Source organism: Pogoniulus pusillus, chromosome 12 (assembly GCF_015220805.1).
Source record: "Pogoniulus pusillus isolate bPogPus1 chromosome 12, bPogPus1.pri, whole genome shotgun sequence".
NCBI classification, from domain to species: Eukaryota; Metazoa; Chordata; class Aves; order Piciformes; family Lybiidae; genus Pogoniulus; species Pogoniulus pusillus.
The window spans coordinates 25,103,433-25,119,882 of NC_087275.1; the positions used below are offsets into that span (position 1 = coordinate 25,103,433).

The following is a 16,450-nucleotide window of genomic DNA, read 5'->3' on the forward strand; positions in this document are numbered from 1 at the left end:
CACCACGCCAGGAGGCGGAGGTGCGCTCCCAGGCTTGCTGGCCCGAGTGCCTCGAGGAGGACAGTGCCAGCTCAAGTGGGCTTCGAGGGCCGGCAGTCAACTCCCTTTCGGCTCGGCACGGCTGGCACCAGCTAACCGCTGGCCAGCGGAGCTCTGCCTGCCCTACCGCTGCCCCGCAGCCGGCGCCCCCCGCTGCGCGCCGGCCGCTGCCGCAGCAGGCTCCTCCCGGCCCGGCGGAGGCGGAGCTGCGCAGGGCTCGCAGCCGCCACCGCCTCCGCTGCCGGAACAGCCGCCGCCCGGGCCGGGGCCATGGACGAGTTTCACCCCCATAACGATGAGGTAGGACCTGCCGCCCTCCGATGGGGCGGGGGACTGCGGCATATGCCCGGGCCGGGTGCGAGGTCCTCTGCCACCCAGCCCTCGGGCCCCGCGCTGCCTCCACCGCTCCGGAGGAGCCCGGCCGAGAGCCCGGCGCGGGGCGGGCAGCGCTGCCAGGGCCTTTTCCCCGGGCGGGACGGGCAGATTGAGGACTGTAGCTGTACAGGTGAGCTGTGCGTAGGTACCTCTCATTCCCCGCCCCTTGAGTGCCTCCGGGGCTGGTGCAACACCTGGCGGTCCCCTCGAGGCGCAGTGGGGTCGGCTGGTGCATTCGGGGGACTTGGCACAGCCCTCCGCTCGCTAGAGGCTTCGAGTGTTACCGGCCTGTGCGGGGTCTGGGAGCTGAAAGTTCCTGCAAAGCGAAGCGGAAGCAATGTTGCAGTGTTGAGGGGTGCCGCCGCCCGCTGTGCAGCCGTCAGTCTGCGGCCATCTTCCTTAAATCGCCCCTGGAAAAAAAGCCAAGAAGCACGGGGCCTGATCTGCGTTACAGGCTGATCCCTACCAGCTAAAAGCGAGGAGCCTTTCCTTTCCCCTGCAAAACTTACTTCGGGTCTTTAGGGCCAGTTCTCGTTTAAAACGCCCCACAGACCACTAGAAACATTATCGTCCATGTGCCCAAGAAACTGAAATTGATGGCTGCAAAGAGGCAGATGGCACAGTGGCACATCTCATGTTGACTTTAGAAGCCAAGCTAAATGCTGGTTAGTATGAATGAGCAGAAAGTATGAGGCACTAAAACTTGTGGAGAAAGTTACTTGGGTAAGTTAATGACTGTGATATCCAGTCTTGTTGATGCTAAAGTTCTGAAACCTGGTGTAATTATGGGTTAGTAAGTTCAGTGACTTCAATACAAATTGGATTGAGACCCAGTGCAAAATATTTGCCATTTAACTTTTTGTCTTGGAGAATATGCCCATAACAATCAGATAGTGGTGGGAATTTAACCTTTAAAGAAAGCATAAATTGAGCCTGTTTCCACGCTCACTGGGGCCTGAAATTTTTGGGTACACTCAAATATGACTAGCAAAGCACTACTAAATAAAGTGTGTATGGTGCTGGGGAAAAAAAAAAGTAAGATTTTAGAATTACATTAACAGGCTGTGTGATGCAAGTAACCAGACATGAGGTCTGATCATTGCATGTTACTTAGAACTGCATAATGGGTTTACTTTTCTATCAGAAATAGTAATAATTTGTTTCTATTACAGATGATCTTCAATGCTGATGAGGCTCACAACATAGTTAAGGAGGTAGGTTTTAGCTAGGAGCTGTATTTCAAAGACATTCTTTACCTTACCTTGCCTTCTGGTGAGAGTAATTATTTTCATTGACCATCCCATATAAATTCAATCTTACATGAAAGTGTGATTTATATGACATAAAGACAGATTTTTGTTTGCAGCAGCTTTAAGCTTAATCTAATTGCTGTCCTCAGCTACCTAAAGAGGAGAACATACATGAGAGAAAAGAGAGCCAGAACTCACTTCACGAACATGGGAGAAGATGAGGTGCAGCAGTCACAAACAGCAAGGGAAATTCACTCAATTCCCCTCTCCACCCCCTTATCCAGATAACAAATAGTTAATCCATAGGGAGGTTGCAGGGGGAGCTGCTCCAGTCTCCATCCATAGGGACTTTTAAAACTTGACTGGACAAGGCCTTTTGAGCAATGTGATCAAAGTTGGAAGTTACCTAGGCTTGAGCAGGAGATTGTACTACATGAGCTCATTATTCTGGCAATGCTTCTGAAAAACAATTTTTATACAAAAAGAGCAAACTGGCACTAGCCTGATGTTCTAAACTGAATACCTAGTAGCTAGACAGTGCTTAATGAAGAGCCTGTGGCATACACATTTACAGGGAAATACCATTTTGAGAAAGGAGTTCCTGTAGAGGGGCAGGCTCTTTCCCACCTGCACTTCACAACTGCCCCAATACGCAACAGCAAGCTCTTAGATGTTAGATAAACAAGGATTCAACCCTTTATATAACTGTCCCTGCCTGGAAAGGCCAAATACGGCATGACAGTGTCTCCAAACACTGGGAGTAAAGCCAAGCGGTGCTGCCTCTGATTGCAAGCTTAACCAGTGCTGAGGAGCCCTAGCACTGAGTACTTTTCTGCAAGGACCAAAATCCCTGGGGGATCTTCTTGTCCCTCTTTGGCCTTTTCCTCTGTTTTGTGAATGTTTTTTTTCAATTGAAGCCTTTGTTCAGGTTTATACACTGATCAGAATTAATTGGACTCTTTAAGATCTGGGGTACAGGTCTCTTACACAGCCTATGAGCAGACAGTGTATGGGATTCATCTTGCTGAATCAGAGGAGACTACAGTTTTGTTTTACTTTCCTTTTTCAGGTCTGTATTTCTTAACAGAATTTCTTAAGAAGTAACCATCAGCACATAATTCTGAATTTCTTAGGAGTAGAGAATGCAGTGTAGAAGTTACAATCATCTTGAGTTTAAGCCACCATTGACTATGGGAGAACATGCAATTTTCAAACAGTTCAGATACTTTTTCTATTGCAAGATGTGGCCCTTGTGTATCTGTCACACTTGTATTTTTCTCATCTTTTGAGCTGGGGTATGCAGCTCTAACTGAAGATTTTAATGTTTTGCTCTCTGGCTCTGAAACGTTGGCCAACCCAAGCTGACATAGTTGATCTGAGTAGTGCTATTCCTATGACAGTAGCTTCTGAAAGCCATGCTGGAATAGGCAGTCATTAGCAACAGTGGGATGTGCAAGTATCTTCACTGGTAAATAGATCTTTTTGCTTAACTTGAGATTTAAAGCATATGGCTAAGGTCTTTCTACAGGAAATGTTCATCCAGAGTATCTTTTTTTTTTTTCCATATAATAATATGGTAAATATATTAAAAATAAGTTTTCAAGAGAGCTCATTTTACTTCCCATTCAGCAACTGATAACCTGATCAGCTCAAGTGGTTTAAAGTAATCCAATTGCCAGATAAAATTCCTCAGATTATGCAAGATGTTTTAAACCTCTACACTTTGATGTTTATTGCAAGTTTTCTCTTGTTTTCTTTTAGTGCATAGAAAGCATTTTAGGCAAGGCAGATTATAATCACAACAAAGTCAACCAGTGGACTGCTGCTATAGTAGAACAGTCACTGACACATCTGGTAAAGCTTGGGAAAACGTACAAGTACATTGGTAAGTAGAAGCAGTCATATTTTTGCCACATACAATAAGTAGTAGCTGAAATGGTTGGAATGCAATGCCATATTCAGTAGGAAGCTCTGAACTGTAAACAAAGCAGAGCAGATGCCTGAACCCAGAGCAGATACCTGAACCCTTCCCTTGTGAAGATTTTTAGTAACGCTTAGGGGAAAGCCGTGGCAGTTTTACCTGGGCTAAGTCGTGTTGGCAGCACATAACACAGAAGATGACACGTTACACAGTCTGTTAAGCAACTCCAAAACAATTCTATCAACTTTTTGGCATCAGTTCAGGAAATAATTGCTAATATTAAATCAAATTTCCAATAGGCTTAAGCTTCCTATAAATGCAGACACTTGAAAGACTCTAGTCCTGGACCCCAGGTCGTGTCCCATTGCATACACATGCATATTTTGTAAGGGAAATGGAAATAAGTGGAAGTTTTATCCACTTCTGTTCTTTTGTGGAGTATTTGCACTCTGTTCTATTTTTGAAGTCCAGGATTCAGATTGTCACTGGGTTTATGACCATGGCAAGTAGTCTAGAAATGCCACATATTGCTGGAGTGTGGTTTCAGAGAGCAGTCAGTCACTTCTTTTGGAAGACAACTCCCATCAAATGCAACTTCTGCTGAACCTGTGAGGACAGCACCTGTAGTCCCTTTCTGAGGTGCACATGACACAAGCCATATCTAAGTAGTTTAAAGGATAAGACTCACAATCCTATTATCAAGTATTTTTTTAGAGATGTTGCCTTTATGTGAGTAAAAATAATCTTGAAATTAATACCAAGGTCTTGAGGAAAACACTGGGGGCAAGGAGGTTGTCAAAAAAGGTTTTGACTTAGTTGAATGCCACCTGCCAGCCATTTTAAAACATAATGCAGGCTTGAATTCAGAAGTACTGAATAATTCACCTCCCCTGCTCTAATAATGAATGCCTTGACTGTACCTTGCAGTAACCTGTGCAGTGATGCAGAGAAGTGGAGCCGGTCTTCACACAGCAAGCTCATGCTTCTGGGATACCACAACTGATGGTAAGTTTCCTCACTGAAAAATATGTGGTGAAAGAAATGCTACTGCTCAGCCACAATAGTTAGGTTGAACATTTTCAAAAGTGACTGTGGAAGCAGCAGCTTCCAAGATTAGACACTTGTTTACAATCCCAACAGAAATACTCTGTTAGCAGTCCCTGCCTGTATTAAGAGTGATTGCTTTGTAAATGATATGAAGCAGGAGTGAAAATGCCTTCATTCTGAGGTGAGTCAAAGCATTTAATCCTCGTTGTCCTAACCACAGATCAGTTGAAGAGTGAAACATTGCTCACCACAAGTGTAAGTGGGAAGTCTTAAACGTATCTGCCTATGTGCTCTAAAGGAGCAGTGCTACTTTGGGGGAGAGCAGAACTTGATACAAACTAGAAACAGTTTGAATATCAGTCTGTTTTGTTTGTCTAACCATCAGTCAGATTCCTTTTTCTGCTTCCAAACTAGTTCTAAATGCAGGATTTTTTTCCCGAGGTTAAATAATCTTTTTAGAAGAGGACACTAAGATTTAACTTTAAAATAAAGATGACATTAGAATGTCAAGCAAGGTTTTAAAAAAAATCATAAAATGATACTGAGTAAACAAGTATAGTTTAATCTTTGTGTTTTCTTTGCTAGTGAAGCATTGATACAATAGGAGAGGAAAAACTGCAGAAAGTAATACACTAGAAGGCATTTGATCCCATCCTTTTTCTGATGTCTTGTCTGATACAGTCTTGCCAGTTTCAAAATGAGATCTTTTAAGGATTTTGCAAGTTTTCTGGAAACCATCTTAAGCAGACAAAGCTCATGTCAGGTAGAAAACAATGTGCAAGTTAATGAAAATGTTTTGAAGAGTGTGGTCTATTTATAGGCAAGATAACATAATACTACTCACCTTAAATCACAGCTGAATTATTAAGTTGACACCATTTACACTGTGATAAAGTGAATGTAGCAAAGATGCTGGCATTCTATTTTTATATTGTAACCATCTCTTCTAGGAACCTGCACAGTGAGATGGGAAAACCGAACAATGAACTGCATTGTCAACGTCTTTGCTGTTGCTATTATCCTGTAGCTGACTGGAAGATAAATATGAGCAACACCGAAGCCTTTAAAAAAAAATCATCCAAACACATGGCTAAATATTTCAAACCATTATTTGTTTTCATTGGAGGAGCATACAGAAGTTATATACAGAGAGCATACAGTCTAAGCCAGTTCTCATAGATTAATTATCTGAAAGCTAGCAAAAAAAATAATTATATATATATATATATGTATCTATCTAAAGAGAAAGTTTAAGTAATTTAAGTATTAAGAATTATGTTAATGAGGAGATACCACAAAGGTCAATACAATTTATATGAAAGAGGAAGGAGACACATCAAATCAAAGAAACGGGCAAAGGGCAAGAAAAACCTCTCAGGATTATAGTGCATTTGGGAACAGATCTGAATGCAATTCAAAGTGGATATACTTTAAACAATACTGGTGCTTCATGGTTGATTAAACAGAGCTAACTGTCACATTGAATGCTGGTGCTTCTAAAATTGCATGAGCATCACATTTTAGTCAAGCATGAACATTGACAATGAAATTAAATCCAGTTAAGCTTTCCTCTGGAGGCAGAGAATGATTTCACTGGGACAAAGGTGAAACACACCTAGTCCTAGCAGAATTCTAATTTATCTTCAGAATTAAGAACATATTTGTCACCCCAGGGAAATATGCTGAGGATCAGACATCATAGTTCATAAATACAAAAACATTCTGAAGGTACTTCAATTAGATTTTATTCCTTCAGTGCCGAATTTGTGATGAGCACTCTACTAATTTGTCATGCAGCAGCCAGGGGCTAGGGCAGGAAGACTGGGCCCACGTTACTCCAAGTAGTGTTTAGAGAGAGGGCACACACATTTGTAGAGGCTCTTGCTAGCTTTGAAAGTGTTTGTCTTAAAGCAACATCTGTTCTTTTTAGGAGTGTCTCCCATGTCCTGTAAGTCTAGAATTGGATCTTGGTCCTATCAAATAATACAGTTCAGGTTTAAGCACTAAGAATTCCCCTCCTGTAAATACTTAAGCACTAAGAATTCCCCTCCTGTAAGGATTTACTTCACTTTGCTCATCTTATGAGTCAAAACTTGAAATATTCCACGTGGAAGAAAATTATTTGCACACATGAAAGTATCTGCTGAATTGGGGCCTACATTTTTGTTGATTAATGCACAAATTCTATGATGAAGAGATGTATCAATACCAAAAATGCCTAAGTGATGGCTGCCACTAAGTGGCAGCTAAATTAAGTTGCTTTCTCAGATGCTGCTTAAGGATAGATATTATTTTATTCTTTATTACTGCATATCTTTGGAAGAGACTGGTTACTACCTAACAGCTACTGTAAGGCTGGTTTGGATTTTAAGAAATTAGTCTTAAAAGCACTATTATGCAGTTTTTTGTTTGTTTTCTTTTCAGATAACTGACTATTGGGACATGTAGCATTTGTCCTGTACGAAGAACAAGCTAAAAACCATTTCATTGCTTAAACTGTATAGACATATAGCTGGTTTCAGACTGCAGAAGGAATGTGTGTACATGTAATTCACAATACCATTCAAAATCTCTTGCTTTGCAGAAAAGTAGAGTTCTGCTTTTACCTAAGTGCAAGTAAAATTAATACTGCATTTGCCTGAGAGGCAAGTGTAGCGTGAAGATGTATATGTTGTACTGCCCTTCAGATGTGTAATAATTTATTGTGATTTGGATTAGGACAGCAATTTCTAGACAAGGTGCCAGCATCCAAGAGCTGAGTTGTGGAACTGACAAGAATGTAGTAGTTTCACTGATATTCGGGATTGTGCAGAGTGAATAAACAAGTAGGGTAGCAACAGGGAAAAGGGTTGGTATGACCAATACAGTTTAAGAAATGAGTGAAAATAGCAGTGGCTGTTACTCCTCTTTGATGGAGATTTGAGTGCCATGGTCAGCAGAAGTATTCCAAATAGGCACTTGTAATCTCATTTGGTATTTTGACTTTACTTGAAAACAAAATGCACTGAATAAGGCTGTCGGTTTAATGAGGGTTGTTGAAGGTTCTGCTGCAGAAGAAACCTAGAAAATGCTGCTTAATTATAAGACTGCTTCATTTTACTTTCTACCAAAAATAAATAAAAGTTTTGCCTTAGTTGATTTTTGCCTCTTGATCAATATAAGTAGAAACTGAGAAAAAAATACTCCTTTTACTGTCCTTCATTTGTGTACAAGTTGAGAACTTGGGAAATGTATTGAAGTGATGAGTACATTTTAAAGACAAGACCTCATCAGATACTAGTTCCCACCTCTTGTCTACTCAGACCTCTTACTGCTTATCTTGGTGATACAAGTTTTAATTCTTCAGAAGTATTACTGCAAAACTCTGGGAATTTTCATTCTGTGTCATATCCTAGTTATTTTAACTTCTTTCCCAGAAGAGTTTGCATTAAGGTCTGCTTGCTATGATTCTAAGGTATATCATTTTCTGGGAAGCTATGAATATATGAACACAACCAGAAATAGAACAAGGGGACACAGTCTCAAGTTGTACCGGGGGAAGTCTAGGCTGGATGTTAGGAGGAAGTTCTTCCCAGAGAGAGTGATTGGCATTGGAATGGGCTGCCCAGGGAGGTGGTGGAGGCACCGTCCCTGGAGGTGTTCAAGAAAAGCCTGGATGAGGCACTTAGTGCCATGGTCTAGTTGACTGGCTAGGGCTGGGTGCTAGGTTGGACTGGATGATCTTGGAGGTCTCTTCCAGCCTGGTTGATTCTATGATTCTATGATTCTATATGCTCCTATATATGATGGCATGACAAAAAAACTTTCACGTGTACATTTTGTTGATTTAAACAGATGAGCATAAAAAGGAAAATAAGGGAGCAGATTCCTTATTTTCCTTTCATTACCTGTCAGATGTCTGTCAGTAACTTCTTGATTGCCTTCCCATTGTAGCAGAATCACAGAATGGTAGGGTTTGGAAGGGACCTTTGGGAATTGTTTAGTCCAACCTCTCCTGCTAAAGCAGGTTTACTTGGAGCTGTTTGCACAGGAATGCATCAGTGTGGGTTATTCAACAAGTACAAATCTTGGTATGTTCAGTTTAGATTCATGCAATCTGTAGCACTTCAGAGAAGCCTCTCAAATCCCAGCCTGTAGCTATCGTATTGAGAACTAGGCATGAATGTCAGAGCCCTGACATTTTGTTACATCATAGAAGAGAGATCATTTAATTATATATGCATTAGTGCAATAGCTGCCATACAGAGAAAATAGGAATTTTCCCTAATGAAGGCAGCAGCAGATCCTGTAATGAGCAGTTATCACCTGGCTGTTGAGATGAGTCTTGTGGCAAGTTGTTCTATTCCCATTTAATTTGGAGGGGGATTTTTTAGCACAATCACAGCATGATACAAGCGTGGAGCCAGACTGCACCTCCCATCAGAATATGCGTCTGCAGGACGTTCTCAGCTCAAAGCTGGCACAGGTTTGTCTCTTGGGGAGTATCTGAACTCAGATGTGCTACTCTGCAGCAATAAACCCAGTTGCAAAGTGGCTCCAAAGCTGTGCAGTCATGCTTATGTTGTCTGGCATGTAAACTGTTCTAGCCTGTTGAGTCTATGCCAGGTAACGAATCTGTGTCCAGTATCTTGGAGGTGAAATGATTTCTCTCTTCACCCCACATTGGAAGGAAGTCTGCAGCCCAACGCCATGTACCCATTGTGAGGTTTTTCTACTCCAATGAGTATAAATCTCTACTGAGGAACTGGAAGTTATAGCTCACACCTTCCATCAATCATCCATTTTGAGACACAAGAAATATGCTCTGACAACAGCTTTGTTGCTTAAGAGTTTTCTAAAAAGGAGCAGAGTAGTGCCCAAGTCAGAACTACAAACACCCCTCTAACTCCCATCCTACTTTCTGACCTAAAATGATTGAAAAGGAGGTCCAAGTTATGGGAACACACCTCACTGATCATTGTGGTTTGCCAGGCCTCACTCTGGTGTAAAAAAGCTATTGAGGTCTGTGATGGATGCACTTGACTCCAAAGGAGGTAAAGGCATGAGCCATAGCTGGGCCAAGAACTCCTCCAGGAAACCCACAAAGGAGCAGAGTGAAAAAAACAAACCCACAAAGGAGCAGAGTGAAAAAAACAAACCCACAAAGCTGTGGGTACAAAGAGTCTCAAGCATACCTTTCCCACTGTATGCAGTTTGCCTATGAACCAGCCGCTTTATCCCATAAGTATGATATGATAGCATAAGTGAGCCTTCTTGGAGATCTCTCTGCTAGGCAGCATGGCTGCAGGAGGTGCTCTCCAGCAATCAGATCTCTTATCAACGGCAAATTGGTGCATGAGCCAGTTGCTCCCCGGGCAGCAACTGGAGCACACACTAAGAATCTCTCCTCTTGAGCAGGGGTGTCTCTCAGTGTTGACAGATATTAGGTGTTCAGCTTAAATAAGTAGGTTTTATGCAGACTGAATTGCTTAGTTACAATGTTGTGTGATTTAATGTACTGTTCGCTTAGCTTTACTTACTTAGGGTGAGTAGCTACATCTGCTGAAGCCTTAGGCCACAAGCTGGAAATTTCCACTGAGATTTACTGAACGTGTAGCTACACTTAATCAAAACAGGGCCTCCAGAACCTGCATAAATCAGAAGATAAGGAGGCTTCAAGGCTAAAGCCACAAACATCAGGTGCGACTAGACAAGATAACAGCCTGGGTGGTGACAGTGAAAGAATTCAAGAAGAGGTCAGATACCAGACAATAAGAGCTTTTCAGACCCAATGAGGAACAAGAAGACCCCAGACCCAAGCTGGACCAAACTGTTGCATGAGAGGCGAGTGAGTAGTGTATAAGGGTGTAATTATCCAGGGTTATGATTATTTGGGTCTTTCCTTTGCTCTTTCCTTCTTATTTCTTTGTTTTGTTTTTGTGAGACCCTTTCTGAAGAGTCCTTGTGCAAGGTGACCCTGCTGTTGTACCACTCTATTCAAACATTTGTTTTATAAAGACTGATGCCTGAAAATCGGATTTGGGAAAACTAGGATTTGAAATTCAGAGCAAAGTACCATGAGATGCTCAGACTGATGAGTTTGAATTTCCGAGCGTATTACCACTGGACACCTGAACAGAAGTGAATTGGGAACAAACACAGTGAACCTCTGGGATCCTAGATAAATGACAGAAAGGATTGAATTAACACATATACTGTTTTGACCGTAAATACATACAGTCCTTTAGCCCTAAGCATATACAGTCCCTTAACCACAAACACATATAATTCTTTAGACATAAACTGCTGACCAAAACTGGGACTAGGAGTGGATGTAGCCTCTTTTCACAGTATCACAATATCATCAGGGTTGGAAGAGACCTCACAGATCATCAAGTCCAACCCTTTACCACAGAGCTCAAGGCTAGACCATGGCACCAAGTGCCACGTCCAACCTTGCCTTGAACAGCCCCAGGGATGGCGACTCCACCACCTCCCCGGGCAGCCCCCCCAGGCTGTGTCCTCTTGTTCTGGCGCTGGCCACCTGAGAGAAGAGAGCAACCTCCTCCTGGCCACAACCTCCCCTCAGGTAGTTGTAGACAGCAATAAGCTCACCCCTGAGCCTCCTCTTCTCCAGGCTAACCAATCCCAGCTCCCTCAGCCTCTCCTCATAGGGCTTGTGCTCAAGGTCTCTCACCAGCCTCGTCGCCCTTCTCTGGACACACTCAAGCATCTCAATGTCCCTCCTAAACTGGGGGGCCCAGAACTGAACACAGGACTCAAGGTGTGGTCTAACCAGTGCAGAGTACAGGGGCAGAATGACCTCCCTGCTCCTGCTGACCACACCATTCCTGATGCAGGCCAGGATGCCACTGGCTCTCTTGGCCACCTGGGCACACTGCTGGCTCATGTTCAGGCGGGTATCAATCAGCACCCCCAGATCCCTCTCTGGCTGCTCTCCAGCCACTCCGACCCCAGCCTGTATCTCTCCATGGGGTTGTTGTGGCCAAAGTGCAGCACCCTGCACTTGGAGCTATTGAACCCCATCCCATTGGACTCTGCCCATCTGTCCAGGCGGTCAAGGTCCCGCTGCAGAGCCCTTCTGCCTTCCAACTCAGTCACATCTGCCCCCAGCTTAGTGTCATCTGCAAACTTGCTGATGACTGACTCGATGCCCTCATCCAGATCACCTATGAAGATGTTAAAGAGGATGGGGCCCAGCACAGATCCCTGAGGGACACCACTAGTGACAGCCACCAGCTGGATGTGGCACCATTCACCACCACTCTCTGGGTCCGGCCCTCCAGCCAGTTCCTAACCCAGCGTAGAGTGTTGCCATCCAAGCCATGGGCTGACAGCTTAGCCAGCAGTTTGCTGTGGGGGACAGTGTCAAAGGCCTTGCTGAAGTCCAGATAGACCACATCCACAGGCCTCCCCACATCCACCAAGCGGGATGTGTTTAGGAAGCAAGTGGGTCCATTCTGAACCTCACAACTGCGCGGGAGTGTTTCCCTTACCTTTTCACGCACCTTCGATCTCTGTGCAAATCATTCCAAATCGGTTTTAACTCAGCTTCCCCCTTGTGTTTTTTCCCGAAGGAATGACTGGAATTCACACTTCATGAATTGCTCCATAGGAAGCAAACACAAACGTCTCTGAACGTGCAGTTCTGCTGCAGGGGCTAGGCAGGAATACAGCATACACCTCTCCTGCCTTTCACTTATCTGCGCAATACAGTCTTGTCTCACTTTAGCTCTGGACTGTGGGTGCTTGCTCTTAAGCTGCCGCTCCACGCCGATTTCGCAGTTAGAGCGGCTCGATGACAGCAAATCCTGAGCTGGCTGTGTTAGTACACACGCCGGCCTCCAAGGCAGGCACGGCCTCCCCAGCCGCCCGCGGTCAGGATGTGGTTGCACGGCAGCCGGCGCGTCACGGCCCCCTCACGCCGAGGGCCGCGGGCGCAAGCCGGCGGCAGGTGGCGCCGCGGCAGGCGCGGCCGAGCTCCGCTGAGCTCCATCTCCGGCGGGGGCGCAGACTGTCCTTCCAAATCCTGCTGGCCCGTGGAGACGCGCAGCTGCTCGGCCCGGCTGGCGGCTGCCGTGTGTGAGGGGCTGGAGCGCTCCTGCGGATGGCAGAGGGCAGCGTGCCCACAGCCGGCGGCAAGGCCCGCAGAGGCCGGGGCCTGGCGCGGCGCTGCTCTACGGAGCCCTTATCGGGAGCGCGGCAGGGCTCGGGACAGAGCGGCCGAAGCTCCTCCAGCTCTCCCGACCGACCCGTTACGGCTTGGGCCGCACCGCCGCCTCCGTCGCCAAGCAAAGTGCGGCCTGGCCAGGCTGGGCTGTGGGTGGGCGAGGGCCGCCGTACGGGGCACCCGCAGGTCCCGGGATGAGCGCTCGCCTGCGTTTCAGAGCTATCGGTACCATAGCCCGGTGCTTCCCTGCCTGGGGCATCGCCGGTTGGCAGCCGCTGCCAAGGGGGCTTGCCTGACGGAGCCCCTGAATCCCGGCACCGTGCCGTTCCGGACAGAGAGGACCCGTGAAAAGAAGGGGGCGAGGAAGCAGCCAAACACAGCCGCTGGCATGGGGAACAGGGAAGGTGGAAAGCGCCGAACTGCAGCCTGAGAAGTAACAGCAATCACATGTAACAGTAACTTTCTTTCTTGCAAAACGAAGTGGAGCAGTTAGGGTTATGCCATTCCTCTTCTAACATGTTTTCTGATAGCTTGTTATAGCCTCCAGGAAGCATAAGACTGCAAACCGTGGTTGCTAGACCACAGATACCCCACAGATGCTCTTCCTAGCTTCCTAAGTGCCTCATCCAGTCTTTTCTTTAGCACCTCTAGGGACAGTGACTCCACCACCTCCCTGGGCAGCCCATTCCAATGCCAATCACTCTCTCTGACAACAACTTCCTCCTAACATCCAGCCTATACTTCCCCCGGCACAACTTGAGACTGTGTCCCCTTGTTCTGTTGCTGGTTGCCTGAGAGAAGAGGCCAACCCCCACCTGGCTACAGCCTCCCTTCAGCTAGTTGTAGACAGCAATGAGCTCACCCCTGAGCCTCCTTCTCTCCAGGCTAAACAACTCCAGCTCCCTCAGCCTCTCCCCATAGGGTTTGTGTTCCAAGCCTTTCACCAGCTTCGTCGCCCTTCTCAGCACCTCAACATCTGTCTAGAATTGAGGAGCCCAGAACTGGGCTGCATCACCTAGAAACACTGAGTTGGCAACAATGCCTTGCTGTGCTAGATGTTATTCAAAGAAAAGCCCAGCTGCTGGCTGAAAGCTGTTCAGCTTGACTTCAAAGAGAAAATGACAACAATGGACACAGGTAGTCCTAGGAACACAAGCAGTGTCAGCCACCCCAAAAGCAGTACTCCCAGAGTCTTCATCTCCAAGGAAGATCATGGCTGAGCATGTTGGTGCTGACTGGTATGTAGAGAGCAACAACAAACAAAGGGCTAGGGATCTGCCTAGCTAGAAACTTCAGTCACAGTATTTGAGAGCTGCCCTCTGTATAAAATCCTCTTTCAGTTATAGATGGAGGAGAAGAAGGGGTGGAAGTGGTAGTTATGTTAGCCAGAAACTTATTTGAGAGTACTCTTGAGCTGGGTGGAGAACAAGACAAACAAGATGAGAGGTTCCCTTTTCAGTTTGTGTGGCATTTACAAGCTATGCAAAGGCCAGTCCTGGTCAATGTTTCCCACTGATGCTTTCCTTGACAGGAGTAAACACCTGCTCCGCATGCACGGCAGGGGTTTGCTGGCTTGCTCCAGCAGTGTTTTAGCTTCTGATACAGCTTCCTTGTGCAGTTACAAATTGGGAAAGCTGTCCCCATTAGCTGATAACGAACAGCTGCTTTGTTCACTGGCAGGGAGAGAAGAGAAAGTTCCAGCATCTTGAAACAAATTTGCTGGCTGTGGTCATTAGCTGGAGGGAACACCTGTTACTGCTCAAGGGGAAGTGGCCGTCTAAATGGGTTACAGCTTTGCAAACCACTTGAAAGTAACATGAAGATTTTCGTAATCTTGGTTTTGGGGCTAGTTTCTGTTGCTTACGTAAGTGCAAGTGCATCTGTTCAATGTTCCTGTCACTAAGTTACTTGTATCTATCACCTCCTGACCAAGTCTGAGAACTGCAGATTTCTTTGAAGCATGACAATTGAGGTGACCTGGTTTTAATATTCAGGCTTAGAAGCCAAGACTCATATAGTGGCTCTCATGATCCCCCTTCCTGATTACCACTTTAGTGACATGGTCTAGTTGACTGGACAGGGCTGGGTGGTAGGTTGGACTGGATGATCTTGGAGGTCTCTTCCAACCTGGCTGATTTTATGAGGCACTGTTCCCTTTCTGCCAGCCTCAAAGGCACCCTCTCCAAATGCTGCTACAGCAGTCTTTAATCTGTTGCTAACATCTGTGTCTTGTTAACTTGTGGTCAGCCACTCTGCCACCATGGACCTATAAGTTCCCACAGAGAGAGTCAATGCAAAAATTGCTTAAATAGGAGGAATTTGTCTTCAAGACTGTCAACAAGGTACACTGGCAAGCACTCTAAATATACTAATGTAGTGGCCTTGTAGTGCAACACTCAGGCCAGCACTCATATCACTACAGTTATCCTGGAGGAGAGCTGTTATTCAGAGTTCTTGTGGAAAGGCTGCTGGTACAGCAGAGAGTATTACAGGAAGGGACCAAAGTAGTCTGGGCAATGCAGACATGGCTACAGCCCTATTTGTGGTGACAGGGGAAGTTGCATCTGAATCATGTTGTGTGAGACGTGTGTCCCACTGGTGGGAGCTGGATGCAAAGCCCTCGTTCCTTTCCCTGCACTTGCAGTGGGTGCAAGCACTTGTAATATGGGGGGAAAAAAGGAATGTGGAAGCTGGAGATTTTGGGGAAATCCAGCTGGGGATACATACAGAGCTGGGGAGGAGGAGGGAGGGATGGAATGAAGGGATGGCAGCAGCAATCAATAAGAGGATAGAGTGAAATCTAGCTGAGTGGGCAGCAGAGATACATAACCAATTAGCCAGGCAGGAGACTACCAGCAGAAAGGGATGGAATGAGATTAGTGTAGTAGTGAAGGTGAAGAATGGGGCTGGAAAGCATTTGTAAGCTTTCAGCAAGTCTCTCAACACTTTTCCACTCTACTGTAATTAATTTTGCTGCTAGTCTGGGCTGGTTTGTGTGTGGTGAATGTAAATGAGATCAACAGGTTGCTAAGGTCTGCATGAAATGCAAAAGTGAATATGTGGTTTATGACAAGCAGTTACTTTGGCTTCTGTCTGTGGAACTAGCACTGTTGTATACAGTCAAACAAGAGAATCTTGACCCTGCCAATGATTATAACCTTTAGCATCTTAATGTATGCTCAAAGGAAGTTTTATATCATTATCTATATTGATATATAGATATAGATATGTATAGATACACACTTCTGTGTTTGACATGTAAGGGCTTACACTTGACACGAATTCTACAAAGAAGTCATTGAGAAATAAAAAAGTAAAACCAGTCAACAACATTCATCTGCAATGCATACCCCAAACCAGAGGAGGGTCATGAGAAAAAGTGTTGTAATGGGACCCTGACATGATTTCTTGCTTGTTCAAAAGCACCTTGTGTTTCACAGACATTTTTTGGTTTGTTTTTCTCTTTCTAATTTGGTTTAACTCACCATTTGAGGAATGGAAGGCAGAAAGTCCCCACCCAGCAGAGAAAGTCTTACGGGACTCAAAAGAGGAAGACCTATTTTGCAACCAGGGTGGTTTCCCCTGGGACATGCATGATGGTGAGTAGCATTTTTGTTGTAGGTTAAAGCTTAGGAAATCTTAGATTCC

At 45.3% G+C, this 16,450-nt stretch overlaps 1 protein-coding gene across 1 annotated transcript; it reads left to right on the forward strand.

The window, feature by feature from the left end:
- The first annotated feature begins 236 nt into the window (after window positions 1-236).
- Window positions 237-7,770, forward strand: DYNLT3 (dynein light chain Tctex-type 3). The gene is made up of 5 exons (XM_064151939.1): window positions 237-339; window positions 1,587-1,628; window positions 3,426-3,549; window positions 4,513-4,590; window positions 5,583-7,770. Exons 1-5 carry the CDS (start codon window positions 310-312, stop codon window positions 5,657-5,659), a joined length of 351 nt encoding a protein of 116 aa, XP_064008009.1. The 5' UTR covers window positions 237-309; the 3' UTR covers window positions 5,660-7,770.
- The last annotated feature ends 8,680 nt before the right edge of the window (window positions 7,771-16,450 follow it).

Bases quoted from the DNA above. Each gene is read 5' to 3' on its own strand.
- DYNLT3 (XM_064151939.1), top strand. From the start codon at position 310: ATGGACGAGTTTCACCCCCATAACGATGAG. The intron at 1,629-3,425 runs GTAGGTTTTAGC...GTTTTCTTTTAG, and splicing joins CTCACAACATAGTTAAGGAG to TGCATAGAAAGCATTTTAGG. The intron at 4,591-5,582 runs GTAAGTTTCCTC...CATCTCTTCTAG, and splicing joins CTGGGATACCACAACTGATG to GAACCTGCACAGTGAGATGG.